The sequence below is a fragment of the Macrotis lagotis genome, chromosome 7 (assembly GCF_037893015.1).
Source record: "Macrotis lagotis isolate mMagLag1 chromosome 7, bilby.v1.9.chrom.fasta, whole genome shotgun sequence".
In the NCBI taxonomy this organism is placed as follows: Eukaryota; Metazoa; Chordata; class Mammalia; order Peramelemorphia; family Peramelidae; genus Macrotis; species Macrotis lagotis.
Window position 1 is genome coordinate 109,217,628 of NC_133664.1, and position 22,508 is coordinate 109,240,135.

Genomic DNA, 22,508 nt, shown 5'->3' on the forward strand with positions numbered 1-22,508 from the left:
TTAGTAGAAACTAAATCATTGACTGTGGATTCTTAAACAGATACCTGGCTACATTTTATAGTTAAGGTGTTTTCTAGTTTACATTTAAACTGGTACTTTTAAAGGGAAATATTTTTGTTTGTAAGTGATATCTTCAAACCCCCCAATGGTTTGTTTGCCTCTTTACTCTGAGGCTGTGTCCACAAGGCAAGTGTTTTCTAACCATGCTGTGTTCTTTGGCCAAACATAAGTTTTTCCCTTCCCTGTTATTGAATTCCTTATGATTAGAGAAAGTATTTAAGAGAAAGTCTTAGGGAAAATGAAGGGGAAGGTGGTCCAAGAGCCTGGGTCCAGGTGTGGAAGTTTTCTATCCTATTTTTAAATATTAACACCCTGACAAGGAGAACAGACCTGGCTCAGTGAGTTTTGCCTTCAGTGGAATTCTTTATCATCACGAGATGTGACTGTCAGCAGCCAGCCAAAAATATGATCTGTGGACACTAATTTCCTAGCTACCTTGCTATAATATTGCGGAGCACAGGGGCTTGAAACCACCATGGAACGAAGGCTTTGTATAGGGGGAACATTTCTTCTCATGATAGAAACTAGCAATGACACCGGTGATCACTGGCCAATTCCTTCCCAGAAGAAATGTTGCTGTCCTCTAGACCCAGCCTTCATTTTGCCTTTGAAAACAGGCAAGAAGTGTCAAAGTAGCTCTTTTTGTTTTGGTTTGATTGTCTAATTTCGTATTTAAATGATTAAAACCTTTTTTAGCAAAGAAACCCCCAGTGAATATTGGGAGGTATGTAGAGACCTGAGTAAGCATAGGAACGGATAACAAGGAGGAAATCTTAGAGGATTATAGGAACATCTATGACCCTACTAGTAATCAAAAATAATATTTATAATGATACTAAAGATCCTACAAGAGAGGGAATAGAATGTATAGTTTATAACTCATGTATGAGTCAGATAGATTACTGGAACTCTGGATTCCCTCGCTAATTTCTCCTCAAAGAAGATTTTGATTTTTTCTTTGTCTTTTATTTCCTTGCTGACATTCTGGAAAGAAAGTGTTGTGATCTAAATCTCATGCCTTAGCAGGTGATACCTATTTTTTAAAAAAAGGTTTTTATTCAGACCTAGAGAATTGAAAAGAAGAAAAATACATTTGCTGTTTCCTGGTAAGCTGCATTTGATTGTATACTTTTTATTACTATTGGCTTTCTATGAATTTTGATGTAAAAACATCACCTCCCCTCCTGATTGTACTCCTGGCTTGACTTGGTTTGGTTTTGATTTGTTTTCCTTTTAATAACCAAATGAATTTTGTGTCAGTTATTTTGGGGCTCAGCCATGTTCTTGAGACTAAAAGTACAAAAAGTGGTATACCTCTTCCCCCCCCTTTTAAAACAAATTTCTGTGAAGGTAGGGCTCTGCCATGGCTCTCTGGGAGTGTCCAGCCAAACTTTTCTTCCCTTACTGTTCATTACTGGCATTGCTCTCCTCAGTGACTGTAGTTACTAGCTAAATTTCTGGGAAGTTATTGATACCAGGCAACAATTTGCCATCCTATAGGTAAGCTGGGAATAGCATCACTTCAGTTTCAGCTCCTGCCTCACCCTGTGCCAGATTAACTCATTTAGTAGTCCCAGATGCAGAAAAATTGACAGTTCAAAGAAGCCTTTACAACCCATAGCTCTTTGCATCCCATCAAAAGCTTGGAAAAACTCATCTACTTGTCCCTAAAATGAGTGGTCTTTTCTAGCTGTTAGTCATACAAAGATTTTTCTATTTTTTTTTCTATTTAAGTAGCTTGGCTCAGGTTATGGGAAGGATTTGCAAAATGAGAAATTTGATTCAAATATTAACTATATTTATCCTTTAGCCTTTTGAAAGCAAATGATTTTCTTTTCAATGCTTCTCATTGTCGTAATTACATACTTCTTTTTTTTAACCCCACTTCAATCTTTATATTATTGCTCATTTAAAGGATTCTTCATGGATTATCCAGGGCACAATCATGTTAGGCCCCAAAGCATCTCCTTATCCTCTGCATGTCTTGTTCTGTTTTTAACCAAATAAAGTAGAAAAGGAAGTTACACTTTGGGGCAGCAGAATTTCTAGTTTGGTAGAATCACTGTATAGCCTTTATATCTCCATATATGTCTGTATGTTTGCATATAGATATAGATGTTGATATATGTGTGTGTGTATATATATATAAATATATATATCAAACCAAATTCTGATAGGAGAAAAGTATAGCTTTATGACTAAGGAGAAAGAGGCATTTAAAGTTAGAATTAGACTTGGACTATTTAAAAGAAAAAAACAAAACAACATGAAATTTGTTACAGGCTGCACCGATAACACATACAGGTAGACCAGACATGACCAACAGTTTGTTCCAGTTGACTGCTGCTTATTCAAGTGGTCCTAAAGGGTAGAAATGGTGTTTCCAGATCCCCAGTGCCCAAGGGGATATGTAGATGGGCAGCAGCCAGTCAGAATAACCAAATCTTCCCATCACATCTATTTTCATCTGGTGGATAGCCTCTTACATGGTATCAGGTTTCCCAAAGTAGAATCTATTAGGAGGAAAAGAGAAAGTACCTAGAGAAAGGTTTGCCTTTCAACTGCCCATGAATCCAAGCTACTCTGGAAAGATCCACTCCCAAGAATGGTAACAGGGAAGAGGAGAAACTGATATTCTATCACCAACTCAAGAAAAAGGCTCCCTCCCCATTGCTGTCGCACATGGAGCTTTCTCTACAGCATCATCTCAGCTCAGCAACCCCATGAAAGCCCTGGTCTGTTGTGTTCCTTCACTGTATGGTTTCTGTAATAAAAGTGTTAATCCATGTTAATCTTTGTGAAAAATTATTGCGTGCAACAGTATTTTCTTGTGTACCTCTTTTTCCTATGTGAATTGTCCCTCTTTTTTCTTTATTTATAAATGTCTACCTTTTTTTTAAGGCAAACCAATGTGTTGTAGACTTATATGTAACCTATTCCTTAGTCTCATATTATAGGTATAAGAATGGATATTTTACTTGGCTTTAGAATGTTTTACCAGAAAATTAATTCTTAACTGATCAAGTTCTTGCTACTAAAAAAATGCTTGTGTTTTTCATCATGACGTCGTGTGCTTCTAAATTAATAATCATTTTCGTTGTAGAAAAATGGAGTGAATTTATATTAGTCTTGGAAACTAATAATAGCATTGTAAATTTATGAGATGATTTTAACAGAAAAAAATTATAGAAGAATATAGTTATTTTAATTGTAATATTACTAACTGTAGGGTGAGAAAGGGGGTCCCATTGTGGTGAACTATGTTATAGCTTGTTACTCACAGTTTCTTTTTGATCATTTTTTCGGTCTCTGAGGTGAAACGAGTTATTAATTGAAATTTGTAAGCTCACATATGCATATTGTATATGTGTAGAAATGTAATCACACTTTGTCTTGGAATTACATTAAACTGTTTGAAATCACTGCACACCCTGCTTGGCCCTGTCATTCATCTCTGGCTTACATAGCTAGGCAAATTGTGATCCTGCAAGAGTTCATCTTTGAAACAATATCTCATGGAGTCACTCAGCCCCTTAGCAGTAAATATCATTTAAAACGGTAATGGCCTCACCCATTGCACCAAGGAAGATAGACCCAGCTTTATAGATTGGAGAAAACACCATTATTCTTAACTGTGCTGTAGATCCATGATAATGTGCACATAAGAACCTTTCATATTCCCCAGAAAATGAGCTGCCCCCTTGGGTTCCCTGTTCACACTTCCCCTTTGCCCTGTCACTTCCTCCTGTGTACCACGGCCACTCCCATCACATCTGCCTTCCTACCCATTCCTCCCAATCAGTTCTCGTGTCCATCATTCATCTTGGGATAAGAGAACTGGACAATCACATGCCCCATGTCTGGGTGTTAATATAAACTGACCTGGCAAGGTCACACACACTGGCACTACTGGCTAATAACAAAGTTCCCACAGGAAGGCCCTTTGGCAAGTCCACTGATACACAACTCCAAGCTTCTGCTCCAAGGAATCAACAGACCTCACACTTGAGAACTGAAAACGGTCTTCTGCCCTGACCAGCTGCTGTGATGGAAGAGGTGGTCTTTTGTGAACTTTGGGGATAAAAATGGATGTTCAGTTGAATTATTCGTTTGTGGAGTAGAGAGGGAAGAGCTTAACTATAATATCTTTTATCAAGATAACTTTCTCCCTATCCCCTTTTGTAAGCAAGAAGTAGTTACTAATGATTCCATAGTCAGTCAACAAACATTAATCGGTGAGCTTGCTGTCCATTAGTCCATTACTAATTTTTAAGGTTATGTGTGAGATTCTAAACCCAAATAATAAGCTTAATCAAAAGCCCTCTGGGAGGGGTCCCTAGATCAGTGACTGATGGTTTGCAAGAAAAGACACCATTTTTATTTTGGGTCCAGGAGGAAGTTAAACACCGTGCTGTGGACTCCTGGCCTGGGGATCCATAATCTTAAAACTAGACATGGGCAGCTACTACAATAGCATCAGTCCCAAAGGATGGGACAGTGAGGGAAAAGCCTGGAGCAGATTTCAGAGCGCAAAGAACCAAACCAATTTGCACAGGGAGCCTGACATCCAGGAGACCTTGGAATGGAAATCTCCATGAGCCATAGGGGTCAGAGACCAAAGGGAACTCCTAGACCCTCATGACCTTGCTGTATGCTGGGTCTCCTCAGCCCAAGGTTGTTTTGTATGATTTCTTCAGTCATCCCCCATGTCAGTTCTGACTCCCCAACTCAACTGTTTGACATTCACCATTAATGACTGTGTTTTCCCCAAGGGTGCTTCCAGTAATAACAATTCCTGTGTAACAGAGCACTTTTAAGGTTTGTCTGTGAGATTGATAATGAATGAATCCTGAGGCAGGATGTGGAGGGAGAAATCTGGATTGCAATTTCATCTATCCCAGAATGTAAACTCCTTCCTCTGATTTAGATCAACTTTTCTGGAACATATTTTTAGATTGATGTCATAAGATCAACCAACTGATGAGTTTTTCAGAGTCCAGACTGGCCCTCCTTCCATGACGTACACCAGGCTGCTTCTCAACCAGAAGTTATTGTCCCCATTTCTCAGATGAGGAAACAGGCTATAAGATGTCCAGAGACTTGACAGAGCTTCTAAGTGTCTGAGGTAGGTCTCTTGACTCCAATATTATTCATCTATGACTGTACAGGTTTAATTTGGGCTAATGAGTTCAGACTCCCTGACTATAAAGTGAATAATCTCAGCCTTTCCTTAACACAAGATTCTATACAAGAAATATGAAATGTTCATCCAAGTCAACCTCTGTAGAGATAAAATGAGCCAATAAAAAATAACAGACATTTACACCATCCCCAAAGGAAAGTGCTTTGAAAATGGCAGGTGTTCGTGAGTTGTAGCTCATTTGCACAGTGGTTAGGGTATGCCACTTACAGTATTCATCCAATTGATCTTGGAACAGAGACAAACATAGTCATAGTCATAATCATCTTGCAAATATATGTAGTTGGTCCACAGTGGGGCTGATAAATATTTAACAACCAACTCTCTGGGGGGAAAAATCCTGCTTTTAAGTTTAAACAGCATTGTTAACATTTTCCCATCATTTTCTTAAGTCTAGACAATCAACAAAATGAATAAGCCTTGATTTGTAATATTTGCCAACTTCCAAGGTATACCTGGACAGTTAGGGTGATGCAGACTCATCTTCCTGAATTCAAGGCCAACCTCAGATACTTACTAGCTCTGTGAGCCTGGGCAAATCACATAACCCTGTTTGCCTCAGTTTCCTCATCTGTAAAATGAACTGGGAAAAGGAAATGACAAACCTCTCAGATATCTTTGCCAAGAAAACCCCCAATGGGGTCATGAAGAGTCAGATAGGACCAAACAACAATAACAAGGTCCAAATGATGACATTGAATTTTAATAATTGACTGGCTGGAGCTAAAGGAAACATAAACAATTCAATGATCAACCTCCAAATTTGTAAGCGTCACTCCAATCACCTTGTCCTGCCAGTAGGGATGGGGCGTGCAGGTAAGAGGTTGCTCCAAGAAGCTAAGTTGTCATTATTGAAGCAATACTGGATTTTTTCCAGCATTACCATCAACTGAGTAGCAATGTGACCTTAGACAAGAAATGTTCCTGTTTATAATAAAACAAAAAGGGTTAGTCTATATTATTTGTAAGGTTCCTTAGAATCCTAAGTAATCCTAGTAATAATCAATCTTCAACTGCCCTCTAGTGGCCTTGGGGAGCCAAAATGATAAAAGAGAATGAATACCAACTGGAGCTTTATTGATCTGACCCTGCCTGGACCCTGGCTGGACAAGATGTTAGGACCCATTTATAGAGGCTCTAGATGGGTAGAAACTTAGGAGCAAGCTAACTGCCTAGCAGAATTTCTGCTAGGTTGAAATTAAGATAGAATGATGGGTTTGCTTTTGTGAATTTTTGGAAAGATTTTCAAACTTTTTTTAAAGCCTAATTTTTGTTTTGCTTTTCCAGTTTCCTTGGAAAATTGATGAGAGTACTTTGGACAGATGGGGAAGAGGGAATTAAACACTAATAAGCCCTCAGGTTGGTTAACTTCTTTGCCAGATTTAGAATTTTTTTTTAGCTTGCAATAGTAGGCAGAGAGGGGTAAGAGACTTTCCACGAGTTACAGGAAGATTATCTGCTCATTCTCTGCCATAGGCACATTCCCTGTTTGAAACTCTTGGAGTGTCAGTTTGAGTTCTGAGAAATTTAGAAAGAAGATGATTCTATTTGGGTTTTTTTTTCAGGAAATCCAATAAAATATTAGTAAAAATTACAATTATGTGAATTTAAAGGGACCTATTTCAACCCCTTTCCCAGTTCTTAGTATCCAGTTTGAGGGGAAAATGAAACTTTCTGTCTGCACCTGAAAGTCCTCATTGCATCAGTCATAACCTTACATATAAATGGGGATGACAGAGAGGAAAATATATTATCTAGTTACAAACTCTCTCAACTGCACATTGGTGTCTTTCTACTGACCTTCCCAATTCTGTTGTGAGGATTCCAATCCCATAACTCTTTGGGACCAGAAAGACTCTTCCTGTCCAAGGAGATATTTATAGGCATTGTAGAACAGGGCTTTAATTTTTTTTTATCTGGGAGTTTTCAAAAAAGGTCCTGGAAAGAAGACAGAAGTGGAGAAATAGAAGACTGGCCGGCTAGGTAAAGGAACCCATATGCTACATCTCTTTCAAGCCTAAGAATAGTTTTGCTGCCCATCATCTGTGATGACTCGTTAGCTTTCAGTGAGATGAATAGCACCGGCAACCCGAATATTGAGATAGAGCTCCTTCTGTGTTCATATCAAGGACAAGTTGGTACTCCAAGGTTTATAGCTGCCCTGGACTGGATTTGGGACCAGAGCCATGCTGGACTCACAAGTTTCCATTTTGGGGGAGGGATGAAAGGAAATAAAAAGATATAATTAGAGTCATGGACCTTAGAGTGTGTTTTTGTATTTAATGTATTTCCTTGATATCACAATTATAGTTACATGTTCTTTATCTTACTAAAATAACTTGAGGTTGTGTGGCAAATCCTGATTAGTTTAAAAGAAGGTATTCATTGGGTAGAAGACTTTAAGGTACTACTCTGAATAATTTTGGACCCCTTATCTCAACAATTGAGACATCTTGACATAGTCCACTCGGTCAGAGGACATGGGTCCAGACCTTCCTTCTAGACTTTGGGCAAACTATTTGACCTCTCTGTGTCTAATTTCTTCATCTCCAAAATAAGGGGGTTGAGCTAGGTGACCTAATGTCCCTTCCAGCTCTAAATCTATTAATCCTATTTATGATCCTGGGCACCATAACTTTTGTCACCAACACTTATTTCAACATTAATCACTTAATCACATCATCAATTTATATTGTTCTCCCAGAGACTTCACTATTTTTAAAAAGAAAAAACCTACCTGTCTACAAAATAACAAATTTGGGGATTTAAAAAAAAAAGTCTTTTTTTACAGATTTACCAATATAAAATAGCAGTTTCAGCTTAAATTGACCCAGGAAATGTACTGATAGGGAGATGAGGACCCAGTTTGTAGCTGGGCATGTCTCCTAAAATGAACTATGGGCTAAAAATAGACATAAGCCATGCAGGCTGACCCACATCCCTGATTTCACCCACTTTGGTGTGAAAGTGAAAAGAACTCAGAATCACTAGCTCCTCTGTGGTAGGTAAAGAAGAGTGTGAGGAACACAACAATGTTCTGAGCCTTAATTTCCTTATCTGAAAAATGAAGATCTTGGGTTGCTCATTCTCTAAAGTTCCTTCTGCCCCTAAATTCCATGATCCTATAATGAAGGTAAATTTCCCCAGGATCACTCAAGCAAATGGCAAAAAAGGACTAGATTCCCCAAGTTTTCTGATTCCCTGGGTAAATATTCTATCTATTGTCACTGATACAAATTTCTCCCCATGGACTGCTTATTGGGACTTCCAGAAGACATTGGCAAATATAATGGTGGGGCTCCACTGATCATCCCCCTACACTTAAAGGATTACCTTTGTTAGGTAAACACATGCTCTGATGGATTAAAACAATCTATCAGAACTGAATGAAAACAGGGCCTGTAAACCCTCCTTGAATCAAAGTCTTTCCATGAAACACTAGGTCTTGCCTGGAGAAACTTGTATAAAAAGTTGGAACTATTTCAAAACCAGATGGAGATGGAAAGGAAGAGTTTGGATGCAAACAGAACTTAGAAGCAGTCAGTAACAGAGGCACCCAGCAAAAGGAGAAAAAGATAGGATTGAACCATGGAAGAGAAAAGAAAGTCCTAGAGATATCTCAGAGCAAAGATTCAGTTGAAATCTACTACAGAAGGAGCAAAATTTTTACCTATTAAAGGACTGAGAGAAATTTAAAAAAGAGAGAGGATTCCAAGAAAAATTCCAGTCCCAGTTTTCCTATCCAGAGTCTATCTGTCCACACCATAAATACAGTAATACAGTATAATAAAATCTGTTGCTTTATTATTCAGACATTTCCAAACACTTAAATTTTGCCTCAGCTACAAAGAGGCCAGGAACTAAGTAGAGCCAGACATAGGTATAAATGAAGGCAGAGAGCCTCTGTCTCAATATTAGGAATCTTCCTGACAGCTTACTGTGGTTACTTCAATTATACTCCTTTTTGTCTAAAATTTGGTGGTGGTGGTGGTGGTGGTTATTATTGTACAATCAACTCTTCACAACCCCAGTTGGAGTTTTCTTGGCAAAGATTTTGCAGCAGTTTGCATTTCCTTCTCCATTTTACAGATGAGGAAACAAAGATAAATATGGTTAAGTGACTTGTCCAGGGTCATACAACTAATAAATATCTGAGGGGCGGCTAGATGGCATAGTGGATAGAGCACGGACCCTGGAGTCAGGTGTACCTGGGTTCAAATCTAGTCTCAGACACTTAATTACCTAGCTGTGTGGCCTTGGGCAAGCCACTTAACCCCATTGCCTTGCAAAAAAATAAACATAAATAAATGAATAAATATCTGAGATTAGATTCAAACTCAAGAAGACCTTAGACCAGTGCTCCATCCACCACACCCCTTAAAATAAATTCCCTAAAGCCTTTGAGAAGGAAACCACATAGATCTCAGGAATCATTGTATTTCCCTTAGACTTAAAACAAATTAATACTATAATAATGGGTTACCTATGTCAATAGGGAACTAGGCTTCCAAGGAACAGTTGGTGTGAATCTGAGTTCCCACAAATCTAAAGTAGAAATGCAAGGTAGACACAAATGTTTTCTCTAGGGGAGGTTATGAGGGGAGGTCTTTATTTCATTAGCAATCAATAAATCATTCACAGATATGATCAGGGGGGCCTACAGAATGGAAGGCAAAGCAAGGGGCTAATAGAATATGAGAGTGGGCACCCAGACCTCCCCTGCTTCTCAATGATGGCTAGGAAACCTCCCTCTCATTATCATGAATACAGGAATGGGTACAGTAGGAAAGTGGCCTGTGGCTCTTGGGTAGGGTGGGTTTATTCCACATTGTAAGTAACCTAGACAGTCACTGCTGTTTTGGTGTTGTTTCTCTATAAGCACCATTGCTACTACATTGTGCAATAAAAATACTTCCAAGCAGGTATCCGGATAGTGTCCCTGGACCATTGCAGGTCCCTAGAAGCTGAGTCCTTCTAAGGCAAGTCTTGAAGTCTCCCTTGGGAAGAGCAGCCAGGAAGACCAAGGTCTCCTGAACCAGAAAGTGCAAAAAACAAGGGAGCTGGGAGGCAAGGGATGACTTAAGGGATTCTGCCAGTGATGATAAGAGGCAGCAGGGTGAAGTAGAGGTAGGGGTTAATATTTCCAGAGATAATATGCTTTAATTTTTTAAAAAAAATTAAGTTAAAAACCAGTGGAATAAGGTAAAATTCAGTGCCTCCAAAATATTAGGAAGGGGCCCTTTGATCAAGCAAAATAAGTAGATGTCTAGTGGAGAGGAGCTACCTGGTTTCATGGGGTTACAATAGATGTAGGAGTGGCTTATGTGGAGGTGATGTTGATGTTGATGGCAAACATTCGCTTTGTTATCCCTCACGCCAGGCAGCAGTCATAGGTGGTGCCCACCTGTGACCTTGAGGGAAGCATGGTTGTGTACTACTTAGCCAAGGGGAGGGCAGAGGCAAAGTCAGGCTTCCAACCTGTCTAGAATGGCACAGCAAGTTGATAGGATATATGCTAAGGAGGGAACCAGGAGCCCAGGGCTGAGATCTTGGGATGATAATATACTATTGTCTCACGGCTGCATGGCCAGCAGAAAAACTTCCATGGTCTGTGCCTCTGGAGTGAGTGTTGGGTGAGAGCATGGGCCTCTCATCCCTGGGCCAGGGCACAAGGAGAGGCTATGCTGGCCTGCTTCTCACACTGCCACAGCCCTGCCTCACGTGTATGCCATCTTACTGCAAACCCAAGGCCTGGTCATCAGACAATCTGACGTGACGAGTCTGGTGGGGTCCACGAAAACACACTCCCCATGACCAGAGACGGAAAACCTGGAAAGAAAGGAAGAACTCAATTTATTCTAAAGATAAGATAAACATCAGAAATGCCACCTTAGTAAAGTGAGTTCTTGATATACAGTAGGCACTTAATAAATGCTCTGTCTGTCTATCTATCTATCATCAATCAGGTCAGCCCTATGGTCTCTCCAGGACAGTATTTTGTCTCTGATGGGGACATCTGTGTTCTAGGAAAACATGGTAGATTCCATCCAGATTCAGAATAAAGTATAATAGAATAGGGAAGGAAAATGAAGGGAATAAACATTTATTAAATGCCTACTGGATACAGGCACTGTGCTAAGTCCCTTACAGATAATATCTCATTTGATCCTTACAATGACTCTTGTAAGGTTGATACTATTATTTTACCCATTTTACAGTTGAAGGAAATGAGGTAGATAGGGAATAAATGACTTGCCCAGGGTCACACAGCAAGTATATAGATGAGTTGGGATTTTGAACTCAGATCTTCTTGAGGGTAAGCAGCTGCCCAGACACAGGGAGAGGAAGAAGAAATACACAGGGAAGAACTTTGTTAATGTTTTTATTTCTGTTCCAGACCAGTAATTTTATCAATGTGACAGAACCCCCAGTGTAGACACTGGTTCCATGATGAAGATGGGTAAATTAGTCCTCAGAGAATGTGCTTTGTAAATTATAAAGCACTTTGTCCACCTTGACACAGCGTAATTATTTATATCCTATTAGAAGCAGATAATCTGTATATTTTGAGATTTTTGCATTCACCAAGAATCTATAAGTTCCTTATGGGTAGGGAATGTGTTTGTTGTTGCTGTTTTTAATTCACAGTCATCTAGTAAGTGCCTGGACATGGAAGACTTAATAAATGCTGCCTTGAATGATAATTGTATGGAATTGAAGGATCTCACCCTAGCCAGGAGCCTGGAGTAGGATCTCACAGAAGGTTCCATTAGTATGATTGATGACTTTGAGTCATTGGGCAAAGGATTAGACAGGCTCAAAACTACCCCCATGGTGTGGGTGTGTATGGTGAAACGAGACAATAGCAGAGATACACAGACTGGGCTTGCCAGAGCTCTCAGGGAAAATCTCTGCCTAGAGAAACAAACTGAGTATTCTTAAGGAAGGCAAAGTCAAAGTCACCCAATGGGGATGGAAATTTCCAAGGTCCCTTGAGAAGAGGCTGAGTCCTCCCAAGGCATAGAACTTAGGGGCGTAAAGGTCATCAGGTCCACATCTCTCCTTTTATTTGTTTTTTGTTTTGTTTTTTGTTTTAGGTTTTTGCAAGGCAAATGGAGTTAAGTGGCTTGCCCAAGGCCACACAGCTAGGTAATTATTAAGTGTCTGAGGCTGGATTTGAACCCAGGTACTCCTGACTCCAGGGCTGGTGCTTTATCCACTACACCACCTAGCCGCCCCACACCTCTCCTTTTAAAGGCGAGTGGTTAAGGGGTGGCTAGGTTGTGCAGTGGATAGAGCACCGGCCCTGGAGTCAGGAGTACCTGGGTTCAAATCCAGCCTCAGACACTTAATAATTACCTAGCTGTGTGGCCTTGGGCAAGCCACTTAACTCCATTTGCCTTGCAAAAACCTTAAAAAAAAAGTGAGTGGTTAAGTGACTTGCCCCAAACCAGTGGGGCAGCAAGTGACAGAGGCAGGATGTGTCCCCAGTCTAAAATGAGAACTCCTTCTACTTCAAGACCCTGGCAAAGAAGAGAAGAAAGAAGGGAAGAAAGGGAGTTGGAAATGGAAGAGGAAATGAAGAAGCAGACAGAGCCAAAGGAAAGGGGAGGCGGGAGATGGAGAGAGTAAAAGAAGAGAAGGTGGCTTGGCTGAAGGTCAGCCAAGAAAAACATTCCTGCTTCTGGGACCTGGGTTAGGCAGCCCTGCCATGAGTGAAGAGATCTAATGGGAACCCAAGCTACTTTCCCTCCTTTAATCTTCTTCCCACCACCTGCTTGGCAACACCCATACAATTTTTGCCATAACAAGATTTAAATGTCTTAATCTCTCCCATGTCCATTGAGTCCTGTTTTTATAGTCAAATGATCTGAAGTTAAAATTTTCACCAGATGGCTTCCTAACTACTATGTTAGTAGGAACATAAAATTAGAGCTGCAAGAGACCTTTGGAGTCTATCCCTCATTTTGCAGATGAAGAAACTGAAGCACAGTGAGGTTAAGTGGCTTGTCCAAGGTTACATGGCTAATAAATATGTCACAGTGGATCCTAATTGTGGTCTTAGCCTCAGTTTCTTCGACTATAAATTGGGGAAAATAATACCACCTACCTCATAGTTTTGTTTGATATCAAATCAGATAAAATTGTAATATATTCAGCACATTCTAGACACTTGATAATTCCTTTTCTCTTTCCTTTCCTTCCTGATTATTATTTCCAAGTCCAATCCCCCCCCCCCACTAAACTATGCTTTGCATTCTTACCCCCCACCTACTCCCATCCTTTGTCTCCAAAGTCAAAACTTATTTTCCCCAGGAGTGAGGAATTCTGGTTATTAACAAAGGATTATAAAGAAAGCTCCTGTCCCACAACCTGTTGCCAACAATCAGAAAATTGAAAGTCAGCTTACTCATCTGGGTGAAATGGATCTCCGTTGACCCAGTGGAATTCGTCTCCCACTCTCCTCAAGCCAATCCAGGGTTCCTTCCTGGTGAATTTGAACATAAATTCCTGTATCAAGAAAACAGGTAGAACCTTAAGACCAGATATTTCCTTCTGACATCTTCATGTGACTCAGGACAAGCCTTAATCTTTGAGTCGAGATGGGAGGGCTATTGGTTCCTTTTCCCCAGTGAAGGGAAGATTCTGAGAAGAAAGCTTCAAGCAGGGTCCTGGACTGACTGAGTTATATGGGACAAATTTTAAATCTCAATCTGGAACTTTGTCCAAAGGACCTTGGGCATATATATTGGATCTCTGTAAGAGATCTGTATCCCAAAGAGATCATAAAAAAACAGGGGGAAAGGACCCACATGTACAAAAATATTTGTAACAGTTCTTTTGGTGGTGGCAAAGAATTGGAAATTGAGGGAATGCTTATCAATTGGTACATAGTTGAATAAGTTATGATATATGAATGTGATAGAATAATATTATTCTAAACTTGGAAAGACTTGCCTGAACTGATGCAATAAAATGAGTAGAACCAGAAGAACATTGTACACAGTAACAGCAATATTGTGTGATGATCATTGTGTAATGATCATTGTGTGATAGATTTATCTCTTCTCAGCAACACAGTGATTGAAGATAATTCAAGAAAACTTTTGATGGAAAATGCCATCCACATCCAGAGAAAGAACTATGGAATCTGAATGCAAATCAAAGCATACTATTTTCACTGTTTTAAATTTGTTTATTATTTTTTCTTATATTTTCCCTTTCATTCTGATTCTTCTTTCACAACATAGCTAATATGAAAATATTTTAACTTGATTGTATATGTATATGTATAGCCTACACATATTGGAATTCAGGTCTTGTCTCCTGGTTCAGGCTTCTAATTGTTTTTGTGACCATCGTTATACTTTCCTGCTCCATGAGGCACCGCTCACAGATGATGACCAAGTTTCTATTTTAATATTTCCAAGTGATTGGGAAGGTAACAAAGGAAGGGAGAAAAATTTGGAACTCAAAATTTTACAAAATTAAATGTTGTAATGTAATTGGAAAATTAATTCAGATTTCTACCAGAATGCTGTATCTGGATCATCTTCCCCTGTATTCAAGAAATGTCAGATAATTCATGCTAAATATCAAAAAAGGAATTTAGGAACATCTGCTATTTTATATCAAATGATATATGTTATGTTAAGCAATTTTTAAATACTCAACTTTCTAGTCTATAAAATGGAAATAAAAATGTTTGCACTGCCTACCTCACAGGGTGGTTGGGAAGAAAAGATTTCACAGATCAATTAACAAGCATTTATGTCTTAAGTACCTACTATGTTTTTAGCACTATGCTAGGGAAGTATGGAGGACAGAAAGACAAAAAAAAAATCCTTGCATGTGAATTATTATTGTTGCTATTTTGTTTTGTTTATGCCTTTCATATACTGTATAACTTAAATTCACAGATCTTTCATTTCAAACCAGGAAATTTACATTATCAAATTCTTTCCTGGCCCAATACCACTGTTCAAAATCAAGATTTGATTAAAAACAATTAGTTTTTACAACAAAAAACATAAACAAAGAGTTGATTCTTGAGTTTTCTTTCTCCTTGTTCTTCTCTGACCATATACAGAGAGTATTCCTATTGATTTAACCATGCCTAAATGGATTTTATAAATAATTCTTTCCAGAAACATTTAAATGACAAATACTTGGTTGCAGGATCCTACCCCAAAGAGTAACTAGATTTAGCAATTGGGTCCAATGTCCTATCCTGGTGAATCATACTCACCAACTCCTTCTGGCTCTGGATCACAGTGAGGGAAGCCTCATGAGTGTGACAGTACTGGCGCCCTGTATTCCAATCTCTTGGTTCTTCAGAAAAGAAATAGCATTTCCTTCCATAGAGTAACCAGTCTTCTGGGCATGGAGCATCACACTTGATACAGCCCTTGGAAGCTGTGGGAAAAGAGAACCACTAGGAGTTTTGCATGGATTTGGAAGAGAGAACAGCCAAAGTCTCCATTTCTAACTTGGTTCAAGATTCCTCCTTTGTGTTTAGGGAAAAGCAAATAGACTGTCACAAGTTGACGTCTTACAGGCTTCTCAAGAGGAGAAGGACCAGAAGTTTGGTCCCTAACAAAAAGTTTTTAAATAAATAATATTTTTTTTAATAAAAGCAACCTTTGTCTAAGCATCATGTTCAGTTATTTCAATCATGACTCACTCTTTGTGACCTCATTTGGTATTTCCTTGACAAAGATACTGGAGTAGTTTGCCATTTCCTTCTCCAGTTTATTTTACAGATGAGGAAACTGAGGCAAGCAGGGTCAAGTGATTTGCCCAGGGTCATGCAACTGATAAGTGCTTGAGGCCAGTTTTTAACTCAAGAAGATAAGTCTTCCCGACTTCGAGGTGTAATCCATTGCACCATTGCTCAGAGTTTCTAAGAAATGCAAAGCTTCTTAAGAAGGTGGTGGTGGTGGTGGTGGTGGTGGTGGTGGTGGTGGTGGTGGTGGTGGTGGTGGTGGTGGCGGTGGTGGTGGTGGTGGTGGTGATGGTGGTAATGATGGAGTGATGAATGATGATGAGGATGAGGATGAGGATGTGATGGGGTGGTGGTAGTGATATCAAGCATTAGTATAGTGTTTTTAAGGTTTTTCAAAGCACTTTATAAATATCATCTCATTTTTATTCTCCCAACGACCCTGTGAGATAGGACAATATTATAATCCCTCATTTGAAAAATGGGGAAACTGAGGGAGACAGAAGTTTAGTAATTTGGCCAGGGTCACACAGTAAGTGACCAAGGAAGGATTGGAATTCAGGTCCTGTCTTCAGGCTTCTAATTGCTTATGTGACCATCGTTATACTCTCCTGTCCCATGAAGCACCTCTCACAGATGATGACCAAGTTTCTATTTTAATATTCCCAGTGAATGGGAGCATTTCTACTTCTTCATGCAGACTTCTCAAGCTGTGTATACTTGTACAACTGTTAATTCTTTTTAAAATCCTTTCTTACACAGAACCAGAATCTTCCTTTAACTTCTACCCACTGGTCCTAATTCTGTTATCTCAGGCATCCTAGAGGAATGACTCCTCTAAATAAAAGTGCTTTTGATATACAGAAACAGCTCATCATGCCTCCCCTTAAATCAAAAGTATAAGACACTGTAAATTGTAAAGTAGAAGGGATTTAGATATCTTCTTGCTTGGTGTGTTACCCTTCAAGAGAAAAGTTGCACAAGGGGAGAAAAAAGAGACATTTGGTGTAAGAAGAACAATGGGCAAAGAATGGAGAGATAGGGGTTCTAATCCTGGATTGACCAGAAAGTTAACTGTGTGCCCTTAGGCAAATTACTTCAGTTCTCAGAGCCTCTCTCCTTTCATGTATGAAATAAGGACAATAGATGAAACTATCTTTATGATCTCTTCTAGATCTAATATTCTGTCATCTGTGAATCTAGTCAGCTAAGCTAAAAATATTCATTTCTTTCCAACATTCCTCACTATTACAATTTCTCCACCTTCTCCACCTTTACTTCTCAATTTTCCTCCTGCGAGAAATGATCAATAATAATTAATGATTTGGGGAGATCCAGAGTTTCCCCTTTTTCCATATGACTTCCTATATGATTTCTATCTGATAATGAGATTAATTTAACTTTCTTCAATCCTGGTTGGACCTCAACCAATCTTACAAGGAATTGAATTTGAAACTCCTGGCCCATTATCTTTTGCTAGTGCTTGGGTGGGGGGATAAATTCATTGGTTAGTTTGCCCAACGTTGGGGGTAATATAGAAATAAATGACCTAATCAAAGTTCATTAGAATAGGTCCAGCCCTTTATTGTAATATTTATTCTCTCATTAATTGTTAATTTTCCAGAGCTGATTGCCACTTTCAGGAACACTTGTTTTCCAATGGCATATACATGTAAGCTAACCATCGTGATTGTCTTTGGTACTTGAGAGTGTCACTGATCTCTTTTATTAAAATGATGGCATTATTAATAAAAAGACTAATTGCCCAGAAATTATGTGGCTCAAGCTTCCTTAAACATCTCAATCCTCTGAAGTATTCCAGTCCCATTTCTATTTCTTTTTCAGTATGTTGATTAAAATACTCAAATGAGATATAAAAATAGATCTCTCACCTATAGAAACTGGTCAGCTATTGGCATATTGTGCATTAGCATACTCATCATCTAAGTATTCAACTTTGGCTCTGTCAACTGGCTCAAAAGTAACATTGTCCTGAGATAGATGAGTGAATTCTAAAAAAAGTCCTCTGAATCAACCCAGAAAAATGAGAATTGCCTAGATAATGACCTAGATTTTGTGTTTGTATGATTTGAGGCCACTCAGGGTAAAAGGAGGATTAATTGAAGATAATCAGAGTACTAGAAAAATTCAGGCATTTAAACTATTTCCTAAAGAAATAGTCAGAAAGTTATGTGGCACTATAATGGATAGAACACTGAGCCTGGAGTAAGGAGAATGTGAGTTCAAATCCAGCTTCAAACACTAATTGTGTGACCCCAGGCAAGCCACTTAACCCTGTTTGCCTCAATTTCCTCATCTGTAAAATGAGCTGGAGAATGAAGTGACAAATTACTCCAGTATCTTTGCCAAGAAAACCCCAAATGGGACACAAAGAGTTAAACAGGATTAAAAATGACTAAACAACGACATGAAAAAGAAATATAATCAGCATGAAACTTTAGGCCAGCAGGAGCTTGCCAAACAATTTCAAGACTGAGCAAATTTTTTAAGTTAAAAAGAACAGCTCAACCAACATAAAATAGCTTTGACTAAAGCCTTGACTAAAATTCAAAATGTTGAAGATGAAAATCATACAAAATTTCAGATTATGAAGGCAAATCACCTTGCAGAAATTAGGCTCTTAGAAACCTTGAAGAAAAGACTCAAGAAAATAAAAGGCTCAATTTGACACTATGAAAGAACTGAAAGCTACTCTGAACCAGCAATTAAATGATGTAAGTGAATGAAATAGGGAAATGAAAGTTCAGGCTAAAAGTAAAAGCTATTTCAAGAATTTACAGAAAAAGTGTGAAGTTGTGATATGCCAAAGTATAAGGATATTTCTCAGTCTCTTCATGAAATGAAAGCTCCTGAATGAGGGAAAAATATACCAGCTTCAATAATTGATAAAGTTAATGCATTCATTTGTGAGCTTTTAATGTTTCTGGCTTACTGGATTTCACACCATCATGTTAGCAGCCAGGCCAATTTAAAACTATAGTCAAGAGAAACATACAAAATGTTGTCCTCTGATTGGCAAGCAGCTACAGGGACTGTGGTTAGAGACAATGAAAGGGATTGATTCCAAGAAACCTGGGAAGACTTAAATTAACTGGTGCAGAGTTAAATGAGCAGAACCAGGAGAACAATTTATACAATAACTACACTGTAAAGACAAGCAACTTTGAAAGACAAGAATTTAGATCAATTTTGATTTGGATCAAACCTTGTTTACTTCAGTTTCCTCAACTATAAAATAAACTGGAGAAGAAAGTGGCAAAATGTTGGACATGACTGAAAAAAGACTGAAACACACACACTGATGATGGCAAATTACTGACCCTCTTTCAACTTCCAATTTTTCATTTATAAAATGAGGATAAAAATACCTTTAGGGGGCAGCTAGGTGGTGTAGTGGATAAAGCACCAGCCCTGGAGTCAGGAGTACCTGGGTTCAAATCTGGTCTCAGACACTTAATAATTACCTAGCTGTGTGGTCTTGGGCAAGCCACTTAACCCTGTTTGCCTTACCAAAAAAAAAAAAAATACCTTTAGCACTTACTTCACCGAGGTACCATCCTCATGTCCTCATACTATAAATGAAACTATATATAAAGTGCTTTGCAAACCTCAAAATGCTAGTATAAATATTGTTGTTGCTCTGATATGGTTCACAATATTCACAATGAGCCTGTAGTCAACTAAAATCTCCACATATTTCTCAATTTCTCAAATCAAGTCCCCTCTATTTTATACCTATGCATTTTTTCTTTCCAGACTTTTCAGATTTTATGTTTCTTTGTTAAATGGAATTTTACTGATTTTAGTCCATTATTATAGTCTATCACGTTTATATTAAATTTGGGTTCTTTGGTGTATCTCCTGTAGTTTGGTGTCATAGGCATACCTACTTTGCCTTCATTCATGTCACTAATGAAAATACTGAACAGAACAAGTTTTAAGGACTGAGTCTTTTGGTGCACTACTACTGACCTTCCTTCCTTCCAGGTTAGTAAATAATAGTTTTTACACTCAGACAGCAATGCATGCACACTAAACTATTCCATTTGTTTTTGTTCAGTTGTATCTAACACTTCATGACCCCATTTGAGGTTTTCTTAGCAAAGATAGTAGAGCAGCAGCTAGATGGTGAAGTGGATAGAGCACCATCCCTGTAGTCAGCAGAAAGCTGAGTTCAAATCTGAACTCACACTTAATAATTTCCTAGCTGTGTGACCTTGGGCAAATCACTTAACCCCAAGACCTTAAATTTTTAAAAAATGTTCAATGTTAGCTACGAAGATATTCGAATAGTTTGCCATTTACTTCTCCAATTCATTTTTCAGATGAGGAAACTGAGAGAACAGGGTTAAGTGACTTGATCAGTCACACAGTTAATAAGACCAAATTTGAACTCATGAAGTTGATCCCAAGTCTAGTATTCTATCCACTGTGCCATCTAGACTATATCATTACCTGGCCCCAATTTACCATCTAGATTACAAAGCTATCATAGGAAATTTTATCAGCTTCTCTACTGAAATTAAGAAAACTCTCTATTATATCCTCCAATCTATCAACTCTTATCAAAAATTTAAATGAGGTTAATTTGGCATCATTTACTGTTAGTCTATATCTTGTGATCCTCCTGATTACTTTCTTCTTTTCTGCCTTTGTGAATATGTTGTTCAATGAGCTTCACTGCTGATTACTAATCTGTAATTTCTACAGCAAACTGAAGAAATGACAAATCTCAGTTCTGAAGGCAAAACAGTGTACCAGTTAGGATGCCATCTTATGATCTTGGGTAGTCTAGGAAAGAGAATTTCTTCCCTCACTGGTGGACTCCTGGACTACTTCTCACATTAGAACTACCTTCAGCTCTTAATGGACCGTCCCTCCAAATGACTTTATAAGAAGACCTAAGTCAAACATGTCTTCATTTCTTTCTAGGCTGGACACTTGACTCTCTTAATCTTTCTCTTCTATGTCTTTGACCCTTCAAAGAGTTTATTCCTTTTGAGACAGGTGGTACAGGACCAGAGTCAGGAAAACCTGAGTTCAAGCCCAGTCTAAGACACATAATATCTATGTGGCCCTAGGCAAGTCATTTAACCTTTGTTTGCCTCAGTTTCCCTAATGGTAAAATGGGGATAAAAAGTCAATGGGCAATAAGGATCAATTGAGATATTCAATCAAAGGAGATATTTGTAAGGTGCTTGGTACCTAGTAGGCCCTTAAAAAAATGTATGTATCCTTTTTTCCTGGGAAATGTGACATGAATAGAGATATATAGGTAGAAACAAATATGAGGTTATTGATATTGTGAAGAAAAGATAAGAATTGGGGCAGAAACACCTGAAGAACTTAGATAAGATTTCACCAAAGGGGCAGCTAGGTGGCGCAGTAGGTAGAGCACCGACCCTGAAGTCAGGAGTACCTGAGTCCAAATCCGGCCTCAGACACCTAATAATTACCTAGCTGTGTGGCCTTGGGCAAACCACTTAACCCCATTGCCTTGCAAAAAAAAAAAAAATACTTCACCAAAAAGGCAAAGGAGTCCTAAAACTTCATCTGTCTAAATGATGGGATTGGGTTAAAGCAGGGTTTCTTAGACGTCTTTGTGTCACAGACCCCAAGGATGCCTTTGGCTTCTGGTGAAGCCTGTGGAGTCCTAAGAAGAAAACTATTTGTTTCTTAGATTCATAATGAAAGGAAATGCTCCTTTTTAGCTAGATTACTGAATATAAAGATGGAATTTTATCCCAACCAAGAACATGAACCCTCTGAAATCTATCCACGGATGCTCTGGTGATCTGTGGACTTCAGGTTAAGAACTCCTTAGCTCATTAATGTCCTTCCAACTCTAAATCCTACCAATATAGAATTGGACTTTTGTATTTGGGGTATTTGAGTTTGTGGTGTGTATGATGTGTTCAAGAAAGACTAGTATCTCTTGTGTGAGGGCTCCTGAGCCCTTTTCAGACTGCTTTCAACCTTGATGCTCACCTGAGCCACTTAACTCTCACCTGTGGCTCCAAGAAGCTATAGCATGCACAGTGGTCAAACCCCAATAAACTGTTTTGGCAGGTAAGCTAAACAAACTTGAGGGTGACTGAGGGAGTCTCAAATTCATTGGTGACTTGGGGGGATGCCAACCCCAATCATATGAAGTCTTCCACTGGTAGAATGGGCAGATGATAACACTTCATTCTAATGGCCAGGAGGGCAACTGAAATAGGAGGAATAGAGTTGGAAACAGCAACAGCAATGGTCTACTATTAAAGACTGGCTCATCTCAAGAACTCATCTCAAACATTGTTTTCCATTTACTTAAATACAATATAACTTCCTGGATGTCCCCTTGCAGCGAACATTGGCATCTAAAGACTATGTGAAGTGTTGAAGGCAATGTGTGGGTACAAAGTGCTGGACTGATCATAGACTCATCCTTTTCAAGCTAAATATTCACATTCAACAAAACAGCAGCCCCAAGGCAAAATGACTACCAAAAGAATTAATGCC

The 22,508-nt window shown here is 38.8% G+C and overlaps 1 protein-coding gene across 2 annotated transcripts in view; it reads right to left on the reverse strand.

Moving 5' to 3' along the window:
• Positions 1 to 10,977: 10,977 nt before the first annotated feature.
• CLEC2L (C-type lectin domain family 2 member L) overlaps positions 10,978 to 22,508 on the reverse strand; it is a 28,224-nt gene continuing 16,693 nt past the window's right edge. For both annotated transcript variants that reach the window (XM_074195125.1, XM_074195124.1), the window contains 3 exons: positions 15,510 to 15,676; positions 13,671 to 13,771; positions 10,978 to 11,089 (listed from right to left, as the gene is read on the reverse strand). In XM_074195125.1, coding sequence (XP_074051226.1) covers positions 10,978 to 11,089; positions 13,671 to 13,771; positions 15,510 to 15,676 — 380 coding nt within the window. The remainder of the gene's footprint in view (positions 11,090 to 13,670; positions 13,772 to 15,509; positions 15,677 to 22,508) is intronic.